This window comes from Fusarium odoratissimum (genome assembly GCF_000260195.1).
Source record: "Fusarium odoratissimum NRRL 54006 unplaced genomic scaffold supercont1.5, whole genome shotgun sequence".
NCBI lineage: Eukaryota > Fungi > Ascomycota > Sordariomycetes > Hypocreales > Nectriaceae > Fusarium > Fusarium odoratissimum.
In genome coordinates this window covers 73,079-89,922 of record NW_022158691.1, presented here as the reverse complement: position 1 = coordinate 89,922, position 16,844 = coordinate 73,079, and the positions used below count along the sequence as shown (strand labels likewise).

The 16,844-nt window shown below is 48.7% G+C and overlaps 8 protein-coding genes across 8 annotated transcripts in view; 2 read left to right on the top strand and 6 right to left on the bottom strand.

The window, feature by feature from the left end:
- Nucleotides 1–230: 230 nt before the first annotated feature.
- FOIG_03942 (uncharacterized protein) lies at nt 231–2,614 on the bottom strand. Its single transcript, XM_031201980.1, has one exon. It carries the CDS (start codon nt 1,984–1,986, stop codon nt 1,474–1,476), a length of 513 nt encoding a protein of 170 aa, XP_031067427.1. The 5' UTR covers nt 1,987–2,614; the 3' UTR covers nt 231–1,473.
- FOIG_03943 (uncharacterized protein) lies at nt 510–1,349 on the top strand (the record flags this gene model as incomplete). The annotated part of the gene is made up of 1 exon (XM_031201981.1): nt 510–1,349. One exon carries the CDS (start codon nt 510–512, stop codon nt 1,347–1,349), a length of 840 nt encoding a protein of 279 aa, XP_031067428.1.
- Nucleotides 2,615–2,979: 365 nt separating the features above from the next.
- FOIG_03941 (uncharacterized protein) lies at nt 2,980–3,925 on the top strand (the record flags this gene model as incomplete). The annotated part of the gene is made up of 1 exon (XM_031201979.1): nt 2,980–3,925. Exon 1 carries the CDS (start codon nt 3,026–3,028, stop codon nt 3,923–3,925), a length of 900 nt encoding a protein of 299 aa, XP_031067426.1. The 5' UTR covers nt 2,980–3,025.
- A 353-nt stretch (nt 3,926–4,278) lies between these two features.
- On the bottom strand, nt 4,279–6,581 carry FOIG_03940 (AAT family amino acid transporter). Its single transcript, XM_031201978.1, has 4 exons — nt 5,996–6,581; nt 5,741–5,948; nt 5,485–5,694; nt 4,279–5,441 (listed from the first exon to the last, which is right to left on the bottom strand). The coding sequence occupies exons 1-4, from the start codon at nt 6,255–6,257 to the stop codon at nt 4,373–4,375; spliced, it is 1,749 nt and encodes a 582-aa protein (XP_031067425.1). The 5' UTR covers nt 6,258–6,581; the 3' UTR covers nt 4,279–4,372.
- A 267-nt stretch (nt 6,582–6,848) lies between these two features.
- On the bottom strand, nt 6,849–8,472 carry FOIG_03939 (uncharacterized protein). The gene is made up of 2 exons (XM_031201977.1): nt 7,898–8,472; nt 6,849–7,849 (listed from the first exon to the last, which is right to left on the bottom strand). The coding sequence occupies exons 1-2, from the start codon at nt 8,230–8,232 to the stop codon at nt 6,976–6,978; spliced, it is 1,209 nt and encodes a 402-aa protein (XP_031067424.1). The 5' UTR covers nt 8,233–8,472; the 3' UTR covers nt 6,849–6,975.
- A 2,123-nt stretch (nt 8,473–10,595) lies between these two features.
- Nucleotides 10,596–12,494, bottom strand: FOIG_03938 (uncharacterized protein; the record flags this gene model as incomplete). The annotated part of the gene is made up of 1 exon (XM_031201976.1): nt 10,596–12,494. The coding sequence occupies one exon, from the start codon at nt 12,492–12,494 to the stop codon at nt 10,596–10,598; it is 1,899 nt and encodes a 632-aa protein (XP_031067423.1).
- Nucleotides 12,495–13,792: 1,298 nt separating this feature from the next.
- Nucleotides 13,793–15,398, bottom strand: FOIG_03937 (uncharacterized protein; the record flags this gene model as incomplete). Its single annotated transcript, XM_031201975.1, has 2 exons — nt 13,793–15,236; nt 15,283–15,398. The coding sequence occupies 2 exons, from the start codon at nt 15,396–15,398 to the stop codon at nt 13,793–13,795; spliced, it is 1,560 nt and encodes a 519-aa protein (XP_031067422.1).
- Nucleotides 15,399–15,993: 595 nt separating this feature from the next.
- Nucleotides 15,994–16,844, bottom strand: part of FOIG_03936 (uncharacterized protein) — a 1,855-nt gene continuing 1,004 nt past the window's right edge. Inside the window, exon 2 of the mRNA XM_031201974.1 lies at nt 15,994–16,837. Coding sequence (XP_031067421.1) covers nt 16,196–16,837 — 642 coding nt within the window. The 3' untranslated portion in view covers nt 15,994–16,195. The remainder of the gene's footprint in view (nt 16,838–16,844) is intronic.

The window sequence follows — 16,844 nt, the reverse complement described above, 5'->3', positions numbered from 1 at the left end:
ATTTAGGCCGCTAAGGTTCCTGGAAGAGAACCCAGCTACGTGGGGGGCACCAACATGTCTCTAACATGCTAAGCGTTCCCTGAATTAGTCCTTTGTCTTTCTTGCCTTGATCAGATGTTTGGCGCAGTAGTTTCGATGAAGACTTGAGCTATTTGTAATACTTTCGACAGTACACTGAATTTTCCGGTGGATTAAGAATATGATGTGTGGCGCGTCGAGGGAGATCATGATTTGGTTGTAGTTTTTAGATTCTTCAAATAACCAACCGTTGGCAGTTAGGCCTATGAAATGACTGTATGGGCGCAGGCCAGGAAGAACCACCGCCGGCTACTACCCAGCGAGGCGTAAGCGCCCAGATCAGATTCGGGGTTGAATCATTTGCCGCTAACTGTTATGAGTGGCGGGGAAACATGCCTTGATGCTTCGAACCGCGGCGCCCTGTTGCTTATAAAACTTCTTGACAACCCCATGATTCTTCCTTCAGCACTATCACCGATATAACTGCCATTATGTCGAACGCCATTACAAAGCAGGGAAACATTGTGCCCAAGTCGAATATTGAAATCCTCAACCAAGAAATAGACGATGACGAAGGACTATACCGCATTCGGGCCGGTAAGCGTGTACATTATGTTACAATTCCTGGCTATGCGAGTCCCAATCGCATTTTCGATGAAGACACGCTCTGTAGGCCATATCTTCTTGTGCCAGAACTTCCCCCATTCCCGGACGCAGACTGGACGAAGATGAGGCTTTCTCTCGGCCCGGACGGCAGCGTTCAATCGGATATTTCTTTCGAACCACTGGACAAGGTCGAATCCACCTGGCATCCACGACACATCGACGTTCTTTCGTTGAAGCGCATCAAATATCACAAGCAACGGGTTCGAGAGGTCGAATATCAGGACAAGACTGCCATATCCAAAATTGCCGTTCTGCAGTGGCTCGTTCCGCAACTCGAGCACGAGACTAGGACGTACGAAGCTTTGACCAGGTTGCAAAGTCCTGACGAGGTCCGAATAACCCCCGAAGTTTTGGGACACCTCTTCGAGGGAGGTAGAAATATTGGGCTTCTTTTAGAAAAGATAGAGGGCGATTATGCGACACTGGCGGATCTGCCAAAATGCGAGGCGGCTTTGCGCAAGTTGCACCAGTTGGGGTTTGTCCATGGAGACGCCAATCGCTACAACTTTATTGTCGAGCGGTCCACTGGGAACGTCAAGATGATTGGCTTTGAGCATGCTGAGCAATATGATGAGAAGACGGGGAAGGCTGAAATTCAGAAACTGGCATCTGAGTTGACAGATGACTCAGGGCGAGGTGCACCTGTTACTTTCAACTATCGTTAGCAACGGGAACAACGTTGGGAGCCTCGACTTGGTCTTGGCCCCCCGAACTCTTGAGTAGTTTCTGTGCCCCATAACAGTCTTTAGCGTGGGCCAACAGCCCATGGCGTGAATGCAATTTCGCTGTTCATGCAATAAGAGGTCGGCCTGGTCTTCTGTGAAGGGCACGTAATCCTGCAAGAACACCCAAAGGCAGAGACCCCTTCCTAAAGTCCTTGTATGCGATCTCACATCCCTTACAAAGCTGTCCCCAGTCCGCTCTCGAGTCTGTAATGTACGGCACGCGTAGACTGGACACACCAGCGTAAGGATCATCACCCATATTACGCTGTTCTGGAAGCTTCCACGGGTCGCATCCTGGTCCCTCCAGAAGTGCTTCGCGATAGCGAAAAAAAAGATAAGTATTGTTTGATGTTATCATCTGTCGGGGCAATACGTCGTTCAGATTCTTCATGGAGCCGTGAACTTCAACCGCCAACCTTTTAGCCATCTTCACATTAACCAGCTGGAAAACTTCGCCGTGCACCGTTTCAGGGCCCCTGGGACTGTACGTCCCTGGGATAAGTTCCATAATAGGGAGGGTCTGAACTTGTCGGTGTGTCAAGCGGAAGTACCATGTAGCCATCTTTGGCGTCATCATCCACAGGCCTCTGTTTTGAAAAAGACACTCAAGGCAGACCCTCTCGCATGTGGGTAGGTATAAAAAGACCCCATATTCTGAGCAGGAAACGCAGCGATGGGTCCGGAGGGTGCGATATACCGCTGAAGCAGGGTAATAACCAACGAGGTTCGTCTTTGTTAACGCTGTTGGAACTTTCGGTGCATGCTGAGTCACATGCTGATACGGTACGTAATTCTCAACGACTCTCTTGCCTCTCGAGCAAGCGCGCGAGAGACGTGAGAGTGACTGAAAGTCGAAAAGTTCAAGTGCGATGACGAGTAGCTCTGCTGGTAAAGTGTCCAGCAGGCCCAAGGACGATACACGGCGTTCTGGATGAATCGCCGATAGTTTTGCGGAGATAATGTCATGAATGACCTTGCAGTGATCAAGCTAAATGTCACAGGCGAGTCGCGAAATGATGCGATCATCAGAATGTGTCTCCATTCTTGTTGTGTGTGCGCGTGCTTGAGATGGGAAAACAAAACAAAACGGAGATGTAAGTCGAGAGTGTTGAGAGCTCTGGAGACGCTTGCTGGCCAAAAGGTTGAAATTTAGGCTGCCAACGCGCGTGACAAGGTCACGTTTCTTTTCTTCAACATAAGATTTTACCCAAAATGTCTCAAACAATAAAGCATTTGGGCCAACAAACAAGATAGCACATAACACGTTTGAGTGGATTACATAATGATGGTTGCTTTGTACTCTGCGACTGACTATGCGGGCAGGTATTTTCAGTTAACATATCCTAAGGTACTGCTAAAAGTACTATATTACCTACAAGGGCAATTCATTGAATTGTTTTGTTTGGCATTTATATAATTTAAGAATTTCAAAATCCCATCTTTTATCTCCTAATTACTGTTCCACTACTATGCTTCTAAACTCTTCCCTTCGCGGCCTAGCGCTCAACGATCACCGATAGCCTCGGTTAATGGAAATTAAAGAACCGGTCAGCAACGTCTTAGGTATATAGATTTATACACATTGACTTCCTCCATCATTGCTCAAGGACTTTCTAATGTGTGACTTCTCATGCTACGACGGAGTAAGCCCCGAGTGGCTTGCCCTCGAAGTATCCTTGCCGCCGGCACCAGTACCAGAATTGCCGATCCCGGAGATGAAAAGATTGGCAAACAGAGAACGAGAAGCCATCGCAAGAACCTCAATGATCAAACTCGCCCTTCGGTTGCAGATACAGGACCACAGCATTCCCTCTCGCGATGGAAGTACCATACCAGCCAGGAGTTACCGACCAGTCAATGCACCAGACGATGTCTTGCTACCGCTGTATATTCACTTCCAAGGCGGTGGTTTCATGTTCGGTACACTAGACGCTGAAGATGCGATATGTGCACGCATAGCAATTGGGTCTAATGTGGCGGTTTTGAATGTGGATTACAGACATACGCCGGAGTTTACGTATCCGACGCAGTGGAATGATGCTCAAGATGCCTTCGAGTGGGCTCACGATAACATGAACAAGATGTTCTGGGACCCTTCAAAGGTCATCATCGGTGGGATATCAGCTGGTGCTTGGGTAGCTGCATCTTTCACATTGCAAAAGCATCTGAATAGGACAACAGAGCGAAGGTCTCCTATCGCAGGCCAAGTTCTCATGATTCCCTGTCTAGCCCACGTTGATTGCTACGAGCCGCAGCTGAGAAAGATGGAGAACGAATCTATCTCATCTTACAAGACAAATTTATCCGCACCGATGTTATCCGTCGAAGAACTTCGCTGGTTCACGAGTCTGTTGAAGATTGAGAACCCGGATGTCAATGATTTAAAGATCAACCCAGGAAATGCATCACCAGAACAAGTTAAAGGCATGCCTCCTACTGTACTTGGTGTCGTAGGCCTGGATCCTCTTAGAGACGAGGCCCTTCTGTATGGGAAGATGCTGTCAGAAGCCGGGTGAGTGGCTGATGTTATAGGTTGTCTGGCGGACGGTGATTAACGAGATATAGTGTTCCGACAGACGTTAATTTGTTCCTGGGCCTGCCGCACGGGTTTAGATCGCATGAGGAGAAGATACCGGCATCGGAAAGGTGGGATAAAGTCATAGAGGATGGTGTTGGATGGATTTTATCGAGGCCATTGTGTAGTGAGTTTCATGTAAAGACATAAATTAGAGAAGACATCTAGGACTATGTAGAATCAGTTAATGTATTAGAATTCACTTCTTGAGACAGTGGAACACAACAAATGGTAGCTTTTTGGGTTGCTGGATGTGCTTCACTCATATCTTGATGAATCATGAGTTGACTAGGTATACAGTAAGCATTGCATAACGCTATTGTTCCGCCTCTATATATAAATACACCATCCATCAGTCGCTATGCAAACACCATCAAATGCAAGTACATCAACAAAGAAACCGGTAGACCTTTTTCCACTTGGGCCAGCCATGTCGTTCTTCCCGCTCTTGCTCAGTCATAACATGCACACGAAAGTATCTCCGCCCCGTCACCACATCCATATCCGGTAGACGCACAATCTGCGTACGATACCAAACCTTATGAGATACATAAAACAACAAGATGATGGGTATCGTCAAAACTTTCAAGAAGAAATTCTGTGTAAGTCCAGATGCGCTCCTGTCAATACCGGGCTCATGAACAGGCGAGACCGCGATCCAAATCTGAGAGCCTAACACAAGGATGTACCCAACAAAAGCAAACCACGCTCCTGCGACGCCAACGTGAGACTTGAACGGTAGTTGTTCCAGCGTATGCGCGTTGTAATACCAAGCCTTTCGAAACCGGATATAACATAAACAGATGCTTCCCCATGTAAACAAAGTGCTCAATGCACTGATAGAGAGAAGCCAATTGAAGATAGAATCGTGAAAACTGACATCAGCGAGAAATGCGAGTAGACCGATGCACGATGCAAACAGGATTGCCATAAGCGGACGGCCTTGACGATCCACGTATGCAAAAATCTGCGGCGCATGCGATTGTTCAGCCAAAGCAGCCAAAGTTCTCGACGATCCAAAAACCGCTGAATTCCCAACACTGATCACTGCAACAAGGATAATTGCATTCATGATACTCGGAAGCAGAGAAGTCCCAGCCTTCTCAATCGCAATGACGAACGGACTCGCCGTCGCATCAGCGACGTTATCACCGCCGACAAGTCTTTTATCGTCAGAAGGTACCAACAACCCAACCAGCAATAGCGCAACGATGTAAAAAATCGTGATACGCCAGAAAACCTGCTTGATCGCCGTCGGTAATGATTTGCGCGGATTCGCTGTCTCGGCAGCGGCGAGACCGATGAGCTCTGTGCCTGTGAAGGAGAATGCAGATGTAACGAGGACGCTGCAAAAGCCCTTGAAGCCGTTGTTGAAGGGGCCTGGGTTACGCCAGTACATGCCGCCGATGTAACCACTCTCGGGCTCCCCACCGACATTTATCACGATGGCGAGTAATCTAAACTGTCAGTATCGGGAGAGCCGGGAGGAGATTGACGTACATGAAGCCAACGATGGCGGTGATCTTGATAAGAGAAAAGATAAACTCAGCCTCGCCATATGTCTTGACGCCAAAAAGGTTGATAACGACAATAGCGAAGAGAAAAATAGCGACGAATATGGACTTTGTCAGATCCGGATTCCAGTACCCTATCGTGAACGCCCCAGCGATTATCTCCAGCGGTAGAATGAACAGCCACTGTAAACAGTAACTGCAACAGTTAGTAAAGGCAAATCAGAGATTTTCAGTCAGCTTACTTCCAACCCATGGCAAACCCCCAAGACGGATCCAAAAACCTCGTCGAAAACGCCGAAAACGAGCCCGCGATAGGAAACATGACACATAACTCCCCAAGACACTGCATAGTACAATACTGCATCGCCCCGAGCAGTAAATATGAGATCAACAAACTGGCTGGTCCGCCTCTGTAAAGCGATGCACCCGACGCGACGAACAATCCAGTTCCTACACCACGTTAGCCGAGATTTGCCGAGATGGAAAGCCAGGCTTACCAATCGCACCGCTGAAGGCAATCATTTGCAGATGGCGACCTTTTAATTCTCGCGCAAGCGCTGTATTTGCCGTTTTCGCATTTGCGGCGCGTAGGTCGTAGTAGCGCTCTGGTGCGTCAGTGGGATGATAGCCTGGGAGAGGATCTGCGCGCCGGAAGCTATGGAGCCATGAAGTCCGTGGTTTATGGGCGTGTATGCTCCACGAGGAGCCCATTTCTATATTGAGCGTTTGCATTGTTTGCGCATCGCGGGGATCTTTCATCGTTGGTTGCGGGGGATGAAAGGATGAAAGATGACAGTTGCGGAGGGAATTGGGGTAGCGAATGACGTTACAACGGGGGTTGGATGCCGATCATTTGTAACCATGAAGAAAAGTCTTCAAACGGGCGTTCTGGAAGGCTTCTAGAAGGACTTTTGGGATATGCGCGGTTTACTTCGGGTGCAGATTGTCGGGATGGGGAACCAATGATGGGCTACGAGTATGCCAAAAGAGGACTAACAGAACGCCAAAATGCACTCTTGCTTGTGAAGATCAGGAGAATTAATGCGGCACAGTGAGAAAGTAATTGAAAGAAGATAAATGCGATTGAGGAGAGATAATTGAGGGGGTGGAAGGAGCGCAACGTTTCACTTGCGTGGGATCAGCGAGATTCCACTTGGTTCGTGCACTGTTACTGGGTCAAGTTTATTGCCTCACTCTGTAACTCTCGTCAATTCTCATGCCATTCTGTACCTGGAAGGTGATTCACTGGACATGTCAAGTCGTCCCCCATCTTGTTCTGCCCATGGGGAAGAGAATCTGGCCATATCCACACTGGGTCCGGGGATGGTCCTGGTCCCTGAAGCCATCGTGGTGAGCTATTACGTACAATAAACGGTCGCTTACATGAGAGGATCATGTAATCACTGACAAGCCACCAACGGTATCAACAAAGTAAATCGTGATTATTGTCATGTCCTAATATACATAATTATCGCATTCAATTATCCCTCGTCGGCTGCGCGCGCTGAACCTGTCTAGATCCTCCCGCGATAACAGCCGTCGGCGGTTGCTGATACGCAAACTCATCACGGTCCATCGACCCAGTCAATTGATCCCGCGTAATAAGCGAATCGTGACTCTGCGTCGGACTAACAGGTCTTTCACCCGACTTTCGCAAATCTTCATCTTTAGAAATTGAATCGCTTGTGTCATGCGACTTTGCCCAGATCCCCTCTGTCGTGCGAACATGATCCTCATCCTCCCACTGACTATGTGCCGTGCGGGTAAGTTTTGTAGGTTGCGACTGAGAGCGCGAGTTGGAATAGCCGGAGTAGCTGTTTGACTCTTTGAACTTCTTGCGCTTGACACCGCTGTCGCGGAGGAATGAGCCTAGCGCGACGATGTTGCCGACTGCTGTGGCGGCGAGGATCTCAATTGATGCCCACATTGTACGAACGACTTGACTCCCGTTTGCTTCGATGATGCGGGGTATACGATATAATGTAATACCGACAGTAAGCAAACCGAAGCTGAAGAGCATGATGAGAAGGACCTTGCGCTTGGTGGCGATTTGGGTGGAGAGGATGATGGGGATGGGAAAGGCGATGAGGACAAGATCGGTAAAGGCGTTGCAAGCGCCCATGGTGAGCATTTGCACGAACCCCTGACGGCACTGAGGCCCAGGGTCGGGTGTGACCTGCCAGTAACGAGGGAAAGGTTGACATTCTGCAAGGTCGCTTATAACAACAGCGAGGAATGTAGCGGCGAGTGTTGCGCGCATGGCGTGGATCATTATGCGATGTGACCTGCGTCGAGTAGCACCAGCAAGACGTTCAAAGAACTCAAGCGTCGTAAGTTTAAGGATCCAAAGACTAAAACATTATTAGCTTTATGCACATCGGCCGGTGATGCGAACTTACATGGAAGCATAGAAGACTCGACTCGCAAGCACCATCTTACTCCCAACGATCCTCTTATCAATATCCTCAGCACTCAACTTCAATCCATCCAAGTTGACATTATTCGTTCCATTCTTGAGCACAAAATGAACACAGACAGCTCGTAGTACCAGCGGTATAAGTGCACCAGCAGCGATCTTATCCTCCTTGAGTAACTTCTCGACTCGTACGTATCGACCCGACATTCGCGTCAGGATGATGGCCACACAAAAGACCGTGATCCACCATGATACAAGCAGCGTCGGCTTATCCTCGTAGAACTGGCGCGCATCGGGGGCGTCCGAGTAGAGCGGCATACTGGAGGGCTATGGCCCTTAGAGCCTGCAACGTAAGGTAGAATAAACCAGATAGAAAGTTTTTAACAACCAAGGCAAAGCAAAAGCAAAAACGAGGGGAATGCGGGACATTAATGAACAATGGATCGACTGAACACTGCAGCAAGGGGTGCAGAATGCCCCCTGGCCAACTTTATCAGGGCCCAGACAATTCGAGGTCAGACTAAGCGGCGCAGTTGGCTGCAGTTCGATACGGTTGAGGTGATGGCGGCACGTCAATGGAGTTTGACGCCAGGGGCATGCAGCCACTAAAAGCCTCCATCATGGGCGAGTCGTTGACCAAAAGGATAATTGGCTCGATCTCGAACCAATGACAATTCGTCAAGGGATCACATATGAAACTGTTACCGATAGCTCGGACAAATACATCGTATCACCTCTTGCGACACCGGTGCCTCAACTGTCAATTATGCCCGAGCGCAATGCTTTTTTTCAGTTCTTGGCGACGTGCAGCGATTGCGAAGTCGGCACTGGTGCTGGAATGCGGTTTGGCGTTATGGACCAGGCACACGGCGACTTTCCCCTTGCAGAAATTGCTAAAGATTGTGGCGGCAGGGATGCAACAGTTGAAGCCAGCAAAAAGGAGAGGGAAGAATGGTCTGATAAGCTGCAAATAACTGATTGCGTCTTCAATCTGAGTCAGCCAGAGTGCGCTATAATTTCCCCTGATAACGATGAATTCCTCCGGGCCAATTGTTCGGTGCTGTTGGCTCAGACTCCCTCGCTGACACGTGGGAATCGAACGCCCTAATCACAAGCTCAAGATCCAGTCCCGTCGGCATCAACAAGCCACTTCATTCACATCATTTAAACGTCGCGGCAATCTGCTCGTTTAGAAAATCTGGGGAAATAAAGCTTTTACTCATAAACCGTTCACGAAAGTCTGGGGAAAACGTGGTGTTCGTAGGGCCAGCCATAGAAAAGTCTTGTCGTTACATAAAGGAGACGTAACAGTTTGACCTTTCGCTGAAAAATTAGCCCCCCCCCCCTGCAGAAAGATACGGTGGAGTCGCGTTGTGGATGCCCCCCTCAAAACTGTCTCGGCCATTTATCTCGGATCATTCGGTTCTGCACTTCGCTGGTAATTACCTAGACCACAATTGCACCGAAACTATCTTTTATTAACTCTTGAACCGCTCCATTCTCGAAGACTTTGGCTTTGTTCTTTTCTTCACTAATTGTTTTTAAGCGCGTTGATGGTGTCAGGCTAGAAGAAGTGGTGTCATACGCCTCAAGCCACGAATTAACGACTGGGCAAAATTCACGTTTCACTCTTGACCGACCCATTATCACCACATTTATGCATCCGATTCATCCGGATATATTTATCCCTTCTTGTCGTCGCAATTGAAACCCTCCATCGTCAAATTACCAGTCCCATGGAGATGCTTTGACAGTCCCGCGGCTTGGCACCACCCCGAAATAGAGAGGCGGGTCTAAAGCTCAGAACGGGGTGATCCTCCGGGTAGCTAACGGTATGTGCACGCTATCGCTTGTTAGTGAGACAGAAAACGGCAGCTGGGCTTATCAAGGTTCAGCTGTCAGTTAGCTGCGTCGACTATCCGCATCTAGAATACTACTCGTCTTAGTCTGTTAATTCCGCGGTTTTAGGTCTGGTGATATCGGCTCTTGGAACACATTTGGTGTTGCTGCGTTGCCACCGGCAAGAATCTTCCGCGATAAGGGGATGGTATCGGTTGTGCGGAATTGAATTGTGATTCAAGATATGCTGGTGCATAAACTGGCTGATATAGCTCGTGCGATTGCGTTTCCTTGTTCAGGTCGGTGAATCGGTAGGCCTGTCGTGAATCTCATTCGTCAATGTTTCCTCAGCATCATATTGTTCCCAAAGATAATAAACCAGAACAATAGATAGTAAACGCAAATGTATAACAGTGGCATGCCCCGGTAGACCGACTTCTTTGATAGCAACTCAGCGGCTGTCAGTTCGAGAACAGGCAACATCCCGTCCTTCCCAAGAGCTATGGTCGTATTCATACCGCTCCATCGGTTCGGGCCCGTCAAGCCACGTGGTTTGAGACGCGGAACCAGGTGTCAAAGAGCGGAGACATTGCCAAGAAGCTATAACTTCAGCTGTCGTGCAAGCACCTAGCAATACAACCTTAAAACCACAATCCTTGTTGCCATTATTAATAATTGTCTAAAATAGGTTGCCCTCTTGGCAGTTTTGAGAAAAACGGTATACAGCTCGAGTATCCCTCGGCCTCAATGCCCGTCGAGGAGCATATTTCCCCTTAAAAGAAATCCCCTTGAGAGCAATCCTATAACCCTCAGCCTACTTCGAAAGACCAAACCCCTTTATTTTATGCCTTCGCAATTCGAATGTCCGTCACACCTTGCTCCGAAAAGTCCTTGATGTCCTGAAACACCAACTCGATAGGCGTTGCGTACCCATACCCGTCATCGAAAGAACCATTGTGTTTGTGTCCTCTAAAAAACAAACCAACAATTCCTCCGTCGCTGTCAAAGACAACAGATCCTGAGTCGCCATGGGAGCAGAACTTTCCCGGGCCTCCAGGCTTGATAATGAGCTCTGTTGTTTTGCTGCGTTCATCCTGACCAAGATGTACATCGTCGACCAGTTTGACGTTCTCCTGCTCGTCATGGCAGTCCCCAGTTGTCGCTCCAGTGACAGCTCCGACTTTGTAAACATGGCCTAGGCTTGTTCGTTCCTCCAGTGAGTGCAATGGATCTGTGATTGGCATGTCGTAGGTGCGATAGGGCTTGTCTTCATCTTGGAGAGATTTCCAATCGTCCATGTCTGGGAGACGATTTGACCATGAGCGAGATTTGTCAAGGTGGATTAAAGCCCAATCCATCCTTCGCCCCTTAGATTTACGTAGGAAGCCAGGACAGAGAAAGATTCTGCCAGCGAAGTGTTTATCACCATCAAAGAACGTGACCTTTTCTCTCCTCTCAACCTTCAAAGCTGCAATTCTCGATTTGAGACCACGTAGATTCCTTTCGTGTCGCTCGTCTTTTGTAGAGTTGAAAGTCTGCTGCCAGAACTTTGCTTGCTCTTTTAGAGTCGCGATAGTATCGTCAATACTTGTGATAGTGAAGTTATGCTTGGTGCGACTCGGGCTTTCCATGCTACAAACACGGCCCTTGAGGTTATGTTTGTTGTGCGGCGAGTATCCATGGACGTCTACATACCAGAGATCACTGTCATTGTCTGGAGCTGCGGCAACACTTTCTGAGCCTACCGTCTTCAACTTAAACCCGTCGAAAGCAGGCCTGACAACATGGTAGTTGGTGAGGATCATGGTTCGCCATTCCTGGTGATTGGTTGTTTTAATCTGGACAAAACAACCAAGAGTACCAGCTCCTGGGTCTCTAGATCTTTCATCCTCCTCTCGTGTGGTGTAGCGAGCGGCCCCAATGTCGTCGCCAATTTGGACTGTGTTGCGGTAATCGCCAGTAATGCGTTTGCTGTTTCTGTACCCGTTTTCCATTCGTGCGGCTTTATCATCGGTTATTGGCAGCAGTGGGAATGTACAAAACATGTTGAGATTGTGTTCAATGTGAACTTGAACATGATTCCATCCTTGCTTGTTGAGAAGCTCTTTGACGCGGGTAGCAACATAGTTCCAGGTAGCTTCATTTGAGCGATGATCCATTGACATGTAAACTGTTGGGGGATTGGCATTGATTTCTGGATTGACTCCATATTTTTGCAACGCCAGGCACGTCAGTGAGCCTTTGGTGGACGGAAGGGACTCAAGAAGGTTATCGACGGCCTCCCTGGTAGAGTCCCAGGCGTTGGATAGGGCTCGGTCGCCGACTGCACCATAATAGATTGTCTGAACATTTTCCGGTGCTGTGATCTCTACATTTATGCGTTGAGAAACGTTGGTCGCCCAGTCGGCCAACCAGTCAACCATTTCTTGTGCCACATTCCTGAAAGCAACAGCATTGGCAGGTGACCAGCGAGCGAGCATGATGATGGTGGGTTGCGCAGTGTCGGGTTCCAGGGGGTGCTGGAGCATCTCCAGTAGGACCTCGTTCTCATCTCCGTTTTCGTCTCGGTAGAACAGGTTGTGCTTTTTAAGGAGAGTATAAGCATGGTTCCGGATGTCGGTTCTCAGCTTTTCAACAGAGCTAGGCAGTCGTCGTTCACGGGATGATTCAAGTCGCTGGATTCGTAGTTCGGGCCAAGCCACGCGCTTCCATCCTACATGGACAAGCTTGCTTGGGTCCATGGTAGCGGTAGAGATGTACTGCTTGGCAGAGGTGGTAGCGCGGGGGATAGGTGTCTGGCGAGGAGTGATATCAAGATCGACCACTATCCAGTGGGATGGGTTAGCGCGTGGACGAGACGCTGAGGCTTGGTGTGGTGTATCTAAATCTGCCCACTGAGCCCCTTGAAGCAGAGCTGTCTGGGTGTCTTCAACTTGCTTCTCAATAGGTACCTTACTACTAGCCGTCTCCTAGGGGCTAGGTGGTGCCATACTCTGAGCTCGTTGGTTACTGACAATAGCAGCGCCGTGTCGAAAACGAATCGGTTCAAGTAAGAAGAATAGAAAACAAGTATAGGAAAAGTAATATGAAACAATAGCTTACGATCACGCGATATCAGAAATTCAAGTGCTGAAATGAATAAGCGCGTGGTGGTGGAGATAATGGCGTTGATTTGCGGTGATTGATCCTGTGACTGTGGATTGACGATGATGAAAAGGAAGAAAAAGAGGAAGAGTGCAGATGGCGAAGATATAGTCCGTGCGTTTCTATCACTTAATGTACCGTCAAGAAAAATAACTTTCAAGTCTCCAGCTACTCTTCACAGGGAATGAAACTTTGAATCTTAGTACGAACCACGAAGGGACTAAACTCCACAAACGCTGAACAAACCTCGCTTCCGCCAGGAACATAAACAGGACCATGCCTTTAACCACTCGCAATAAATAGTCCCGCCATAACCAAATGTTTCGTCTGGTTTTCTGAGGCCGATGCATGAAGGCGTAGTTTCTCACTATAAAATCAGTCATATGCCTTGATAACTGCATCCTTTGACTCTGCCCATTGTGTTAAACCAGAAGTATATTTGCTAACCTTATGACTAACTCATAAACTCATACCACCACCACCTTCTGATTGCCTCAATGGCACCGACATACGTGTCATTACGAAACCTTCATCAGGTCAACCTTTTCTCGGTTTGGAGCATCTTATATGCCTTCAAAGCCGGTCAAAGAGTCATAATCAATGTTTTCCTCATATTAGCTTTTACGCTGTAGCAATTAGTCAGGCATTTTGGTATAATGTCTAATTTGTGAGCCAGATGTGTTATTTGCAGTTGAGACTTGTGGCCGAGAGCTTATATCAGCACAGAGAACTTGACTCTGCTACCTGCGGGTTGATCAAATTTCTTCGCCCCAAACTCGATCTCAGCCGTGACAAATACAAGCAAACAAAGCATCATGTCTTTAAAGTGAGAAGTGAGACCAAGTTTCGAAATCCTCAATCGCAAAGCTCACCCCATAATCAAATTCATCTCATTTTATGCCCCTCGCGGGCCTTTTCCATAGCGACGATAGCGCTCTTTCACCTCGCCGGACTCCCTGTTCTCGGCCACAGTCATCGTTACTGCCCTAAAGCGGACACCGGCAGAACGAGCAAGTGTTCTTGTCGAAAAGGACTCTTTAGCTGTCCAGGCCTCTCCGAGCAATGGTCCTACCATGTATAACGCAGTAAGGGCAGTCTTCGCCTCCTTCACATACTGCAGATAGTCGGTCACCATCTGCTTCATGTCCTTGATATTCCAGCACCAGTATGGCTGTCTGTGCAGGTCATCCGTCAAGCTCAGAAACACGACTGATTTCGGGATCACGTATTGTAGCGGTGAGGTTTGCGTCCCATGCGACGGGCCATTGATGAAGATCCACGGAATGAAAACGATGCGAAGATTAGAAAAGTCATGTAGCTTCAGAGGGGAACCTTGAAGACCCAAAGGACAAAGCGTATTTTGCTTCACGACGTCAGTGTTGTCGATGGCGAGGAGCTCCAGCCATCTGAGTTTGAGCCGGTGACCTTCGAGAGAATTCCGCAGTGTGCTCAGATCCAGTGTCAGAGGCTGAGTGGAGCTATCCCCTGTCTTTGAATGCCAGGCATAAGTATATGCCAGGTTTGTGAGGTTGGGTGCGAGGGACAGAATCTGCTCAAGCTCGGCTTCGCCAATCCTTTTCAGGTCTAGCCGGCTCAGATGTTCCAGCTTCTTGCCAGCCACGACGGGCCGTGAAGCCTCAGGGAAGCTGCCAGAGATGTAGAGCCTATCAAGCATATGAAGATGAAAGAAACTTTGGAAAACGTTGGTGAAGTCGAAGCGTCTATGGTAATAGGTTGCGGCGTGGTTGTTCACAGTAATATCGCGGAGATACTCGAACTTGTGCAAGCTGCTAGTATTTGAAGCAGTGAGGTGCTGAGGCTCGAACAGCAGTCGGAGATAGTGAACCTCGACAGAGAAGTCTTCACCAAGATAGATCGTTCTGACTCTAGGCGTAAGGGCCACCAGAAGCGCCACTATAGAATCAACTTGACCCCCGAGGAAGCATTTCGCCCAGCCAATTGCGTCTTCGAGACCCGAAGAGCGAATCAGCTCCACTGCTTTTCTCTTGTCGTTTCGTGTGAGGCGGGTAAGACGAGTGGTCGGGATCACATCAACTTTTCTTGCGGGAAAGTCATATCCATCGAAGCGCAGATGCTGAACAGCCTGGGCAAGATCAGGCCGCGCGAGAAGGGTTCGGACCACGAGGACCAGTGGGTTGGGTTCGCCTTTAGTACCGCGGGTAGGACAACTGACATCCACTTCCTTGTGAAGAATCGGCTGGGCGATATTGGCGAGATGCCTGTTGACAAGCGACAAGGCCACCAAGTCCTCCTTGAATAGAAAGGCCAAGACGCTGAGTTGGATCTCGACAGGGCAAGCAAGAAGTAGCGAGAGCTTTCTGTACAAAGGTCAGAACAACGGCATGGATTGATAGAGTAACGTACCCAGGAGTTTGTGCTCTTCGCCTTTTAGGTATAGAGAGAGGTATGCTCCAGTCACAGTCATCCAAGTGACGGCGCGTCATGGTGGATTTACCAAAGAACTTGAAGAGTCGAGGCATGATGAATCAAGAAAAAGGACCAGGTAACGATCAAAACAGGCGATGTCGCTTTTGCTTTGAGGGCAAAAGTAAAAACAAGTTGAGGCGACGTCGTAAGTTTGTTTTGAGTTGGGTTGGACTTGAAGTTGTTTACCTGCGTCACGTGGGATCGCAGTGAATCAGAACAATACAGCTGCAGTGCCAAACAGCTGCCAGACAATTATGCACTTCACATACAGCTATTATTGAATGGCGATGAGATTTTCACGTACACGGTGAGGCTGAGGATGAAAGAAGACATCATCATTAAATTGTTGCTGTCTTGAAAAGTTCTAACCGTACCACGATTCAATGCCTACACCAAACAACACGAACTTCACATAGCCATTTCAGTTTTCATCACAACGAATAATGGCATTTTCCCGAATGGGTTGGAGAGATCTTACAGTTGGAGACTGACCAAGAAGCTCAGTTGTCAATCCAAGAACGGTTAGGCCGTTAGCTCGATGTCAGAGTCAGTTGCATTGGCTCGTCTACTTTCGTTGAAGTCGTGAAGATGAACCAATTTCACGGTAAAACATGTCAAGCAAATTCACCAGAGACAAAGTCAAAAGATGTGATCCGCAATATCCTTGATTTAAGTATTATCCACTATGAAGTAAAGTATATAAGGAGTGTAACGATGTGCAGCGAAGTAAGCGTGCTATGTCCAGGCCAAAGGCAAAGCCAAAGGCAATCTCATAAGATCATCAGAGCCTCTTCCAGGCTGTCCTCCACCAAGTAGCTATTCCCCTCCATCTCCCCCGATTCAGCACCTTTTAGTAGCCGCCCTTCTTGCAGGCTCCCTTGTGCTGGTCCCAGTACCAGCCATGCTTGCAGCTGCAAGTCTTGGACTTCTTGTCATAGACCTGGCCGTGCTTCTTGCAGACGCAGCCGCCATACTTGTACTCGGCGTCCTCGCCGCAGTCGTAGGCGCACTTGTGTCCGTCCCAGCTCAGGTCCTTGGGGCACTTGCACGACTTGCTCCAGCGGTCGTAGTACTGGCCCTTGGGGCACGAGCATTTGCCGTACTGCTCGATCTGTCCCTTGGGGCAGACGCACTTCCACTGGTCCTTATCGAAGTGCTGACCGTGGGGGCACTTGGGAATACACTTGCCGTACTTCCACTCAGTTCCCTTGGGGCATTCGCACTTATGAGACCACTTGTTGAAGGTCTGACCCTTGGGGCACTTAGGGATACACTTTCCGTATTCAAGCTTGAAGCCATCCTTGCAAACACATTTGCCATACTTCTCAACCTGGTTCTTGGGGCAGACACACTTGCCGTACTCAAGGATCTTTCCCTTGGGGCAGACACACTTCCACTGGTCCTTATCGAAGTGCTGACCGTGGGGGCACTTGGGAATACACTTGCCGTACTTCCACTCAGTTCCCTTGGGGCATTCGCACTTGTGAGACCACTTGTTG